Source organism: Phoenix dactylifera, chromosome 14, assembly GCF_009389715.1.
Source record: "Phoenix dactylifera cultivar Barhee BC4 chromosome 14, palm_55x_up_171113_PBpolish2nd_filt_p, whole genome shotgun sequence".
NCBI lineage: Eukaryota > Viridiplantae > Streptophyta > Magnoliopsida > Arecales > Arecaceae > Phoenix > Phoenix dactylifera.
Window position 1 is genome coordinate 13,280,630 of NC_052405.1, and position 3,742 is coordinate 13,284,371.

General features: G+C 42.1%; 1 protein-coding gene across 1 annotated transcript; it reads right to left on the reverse strand.

Annotated features, from left to right (window-relative positions):
• Positions 1–596: 596 nt before the first annotated feature.
• Positions 597–2,434, reverse strand: LOC103698283 (premnaspirodiene oxygenase-like). The gene is made up of 2 exons (XM_008780278.4): positions 1,500–2,434; positions 597–1,387 (listed from the first exon to the last, which is right to left on the reverse strand). The coding sequence occupies exons 1-2, from the start codon at positions 2,391–2,393 to the stop codon at positions 773–775; spliced, it is 1,509 nt and encodes a 502-aa protein (XP_008778500.2). The 5' UTR covers positions 2,394–2,434; the 3' UTR covers positions 597–772.
• Between the last annotated feature and the right edge of the window lie 1,308 nt (positions 2,435–3,742).

The following is a 3,742-nucleotide window of genomic DNA, read 5'->3' on the forward strand; positions in this document are numbered from 1 at the left end:
CCAGCCCATAATCCTATAATTTTGCTGGTTGTACTGGCTCAATCTATGAATCCAATAAAATTTTCAGCCCAATCATCCAAACAGGCTCTAAGATATCTCACTACCTTAAAAGTTCTGTTGCAGGTCATATGTTCTGCGATTTGCTGTATGTATGCAACCTTATCTTTTCTCATGTTCTGTGGTATGCATGCATGGTCATATATATATATATATATATATATATATATATATATATATATATATATATATATATATATATATATATATATATATATATATATCAACAATTTTCACTGCCTATTTAAAGAAATAAGCTTATTCACGAAAGAAAGACTCATTATAAGAACAAAAACAGTAATGCTGTCCCATGGAGATCACACAGCTAAAACAAAATAAATTCACCACGCATCATGGGAAGCCATAAGTGAACATGTACATCGTCAATGGGGATGAAAATGAGACTGAAATGTGCAATTACCAAGATCACCTACAAAAGGATGGTGCCCAATAACATCTCCCAATCTATAAGCGACATTAAATGCCCAATAGCAGAACGGAAAGTCATAGGACTTTGAGGTCAGCATGCAGAACTAACGTTTTATTTTATTTCCAAACGTTTTATTTCTCCATAAAAGCACTATTTTAATTGCAAAGACACAATAATTTTTTATACCACGAGCACAAAGGCAGGCTTGCAATAGTGCATATAGATATCTGGCAGCATAGTCTGCTCCCCTAAAAGCAACATCTAATTACTTCAGCGACACATCATTTAGATGGGCACGTAAGGAGTAGCAACTAACCACAGAGGCGACTTCAAGCCCACGTCTGACCCAAAGGACTCGGTCATATCCAAATCCTTGGGGTCCATCCCATTAGGGAGCTTCCAATCAAAATGGTAGACTAGGTTAGCCAGGACCATCTCCACCTGGGCCAAGCCAAAGGTGATCCCCGGGCAACTCCTTCTGCCTCCACCAAAAGGGATGTACTCAAAGTTGCCGCCTAGGTAGTCCACCGAGTTGCCATCGAATCTCTCAGGCCTAAAGCTCTCCGGGTCCTCCCAATACCTCGGATCCCTTGCCATAGCCCATGCGTTGATGAGAATCCTGCTCCCTGCCGGGATATTGAAGCCGTCCACTTGGCATGTCTCGCGGCAGACTCTCGGCAGGAACAGCGGAACCGGCGGGTGCAATCTCAGAGACTCTTTGATCACCAACTTCATGTAATGGAATTCATTGGTATCTTCCTCCTTGATCTTGGCCTTCCCCTTCAAAGCTTGCCTCACCTCTGCTTGAACCTTCTCCATTATCTCGGGGTGTCTCATTAACTCTGCCATCGTCCAGTCCAGTGTCGTCGATGATGTCTCAGTCCCTCCCCCGAACATATCCTACAAATAATGGAAAGATAGGTACTTGAATCAATATGTATTGCCATGCCTTTTATTTATTTATTTATTCATTTTTATAGAACAAGCTAGATGCATAGTTAGGCATACTGACCGTGATTACGGCCTTGATGCTGGTGAGCGTGAGGGGGAACTCAAGTCCACCATTTTCTTTTAGCCCTAAGAGAACGTCGACAAGATCTTCCCCTTGTTGCTGTCCCTCGTTGCGGCTATTTTTGGTTGCTCTCTTCACTTCATGCTCCTTGATGATCTCCCCGAGGATCGCATCCATCTCCCTGTGACATTTGTTTAATCTTGAATTTACTCCACTGAGAGTGTCAATAAAGCTCAACGAGGGGAATATATCAGCTACGCTATATCCGGCGAGCAATTCATTGACTTTCTTCATTGCTGAGATGAATCTCGGCCCATGCTTGCATTTTGTACCAAATGTCACCCTCGAGGTCAAAGTATTGTATGTCAGGAGAAACATCTCACTGAGGTTAACTGGTGAATTGTTCATCGTAGAGATATATCCCACTAGGTTGGACATCTCCTCTTGTCGAAGTGTGCTGAAGGACTTGACACGCTTTGCACTCAGTAGTTCGATAACGCATATCTTCCGCAGCTCCCGCCAGTAGCTACCGTAGGGCGCGAAGATAATGTCTTCGCCGTCATAGAGCGCCTTGGAAGCTAGTATTTTCTCCCGCGACGCGAATATGAGATCGTGGGTCTTCAGGATCTCTTTTCCCATCTCCGGGGAGGAGACGATAATGTGATCGACTTGTCCGAGCCTGAGGTGCATGAGAGGGCCATGCCGCCGCGACAGCTCACGGAGGGCACGGTGAGGGAGAGCTCCGAGCAAGTGGTGGAGGTGACCTATGATAGGGAGCTTCCATGGGCTCGGAGGCAGCTTTCGTGTTGCTGTGGATTTGGTTAACTTTATCACTATGAGTACAAAGAGGAGGAAGGCGGAAAGGACGGGTAAGGAAGGGAGCTGGAGTTCCATGGCTGGTGCTCTGATGCTTTTGAGTGTAATGTGCTCTGATGCTCTTCTTAATTTATAGGGGGCATACGATTCTAGTGTCGTAATTCTTTTTGTTTCTTTTTTTTGAAGATAAACGAGGCTGTAAAGGGCCACCCAATAGTGTCGTAAAAATAAAAGGAGTAATATCATACATGTTGTTTTGATTCGCCACCATTGTTCAACGGAAGTGACGGAGGCCACGAGACTACACTATAGCAGTACTGAAAGTGATGGTTAAGTTTTTCTTCTAGTGAGACGAAAAAATGATCAAGGTTTGATTGGAAAAGATAATGATACGATTGTTTAAGTGATAGTCGAAGCGATTATTGAAGACTATGAAGCTTCAAAATTTCCGCGAACGATATTGACTTTTGTTCTTATTCTTGATCTTTTACGCCTTCGTATGGCTGTGGTTCGTTTGCTGGTTACGTGACGGTGACTTTACGTTGTCATTTGAGTGGCTATTGGACTTTTGGGTGGGGCAATGGGACCAAATAGATCCTCTAGTTGCTTAGATGGAAACAAATGGTCGCTAGCAGGGTGCGTTAGTATCAGATTTTAAGTTGGAAAAGATTGTTTCTAATTATTGTTGTGTGTGTTGGGACGGCTGCTAGTGCCGGGTCATAGGTGCTGTTTGGGTGTCAGTATATAATATTCCTTGGAAAAATGAGTCAATGGTGGAAGGAAGGAAATTTTTGTCTCTAGCTTTTTTTTTTTCCCTTGTCTCTTTGTTTTCTTCTCCTTGGCACAGTTCTTTTATGATTTTTCTAATAAGTTTTTCAAAAAACTTTCTCACTGGATTTACTTAAGAATAAGATCTCAAAAAATTTCATAAAGAGATAATCGTCCAGACGGTCCTATAGTTTTATATTTTAATTTTTCTTTTTTTTGTATCACGGGCTCCATGAAGGTCAGGATTAGTTTTTTCGTTGAATTTTCTATCTTCATTTGTATCTTCCCCTCAAAGATTAGATTCATTCAAAGGAGAGACAAGTAAAGTTTGACTCCAAAATTTTCACTTGCCAGCTTTGATCAGTTTCTCATTGATAGGAATGTGGCCAAGTCTGGGATGTAACAATCAAAGGAAGAATATATTACTATTAACCATGCTTTTGAGCTCCGTGTATTTAGAATCTAGGGTCTCGTGTTCTTGACCGTAACGAAAGAGAGGTTGAATGACGTGACAGGAGACTCGGCAATCAGGTAAGCAGCAATTGTAGTGTAGGACCAAGTGATAAACGAAAGAAATCCATTGTTGATTTTGTTGCGCTTGGAGACGTGCACTTTAATCTAAACTCTGAACTCCAAAGCATACTTGTCTGCTGGTTTAT

Coding starts and splice junctions, on each gene's coding strand:
- LOC103698283 (XM_008780278.4), bottom strand. CDS start 2,393: ATGGAACTCCAGCTCCCTTCCTTACCCGTCCTTTCCGCCTTCCTCCTC. Junction 1,388..1,499: donor GCATCAAGGCCGTAATCACG/GTCAGTATGCCT, acceptor CATTATTTGTAG/GATATGTTCGGGGGAGGGAC.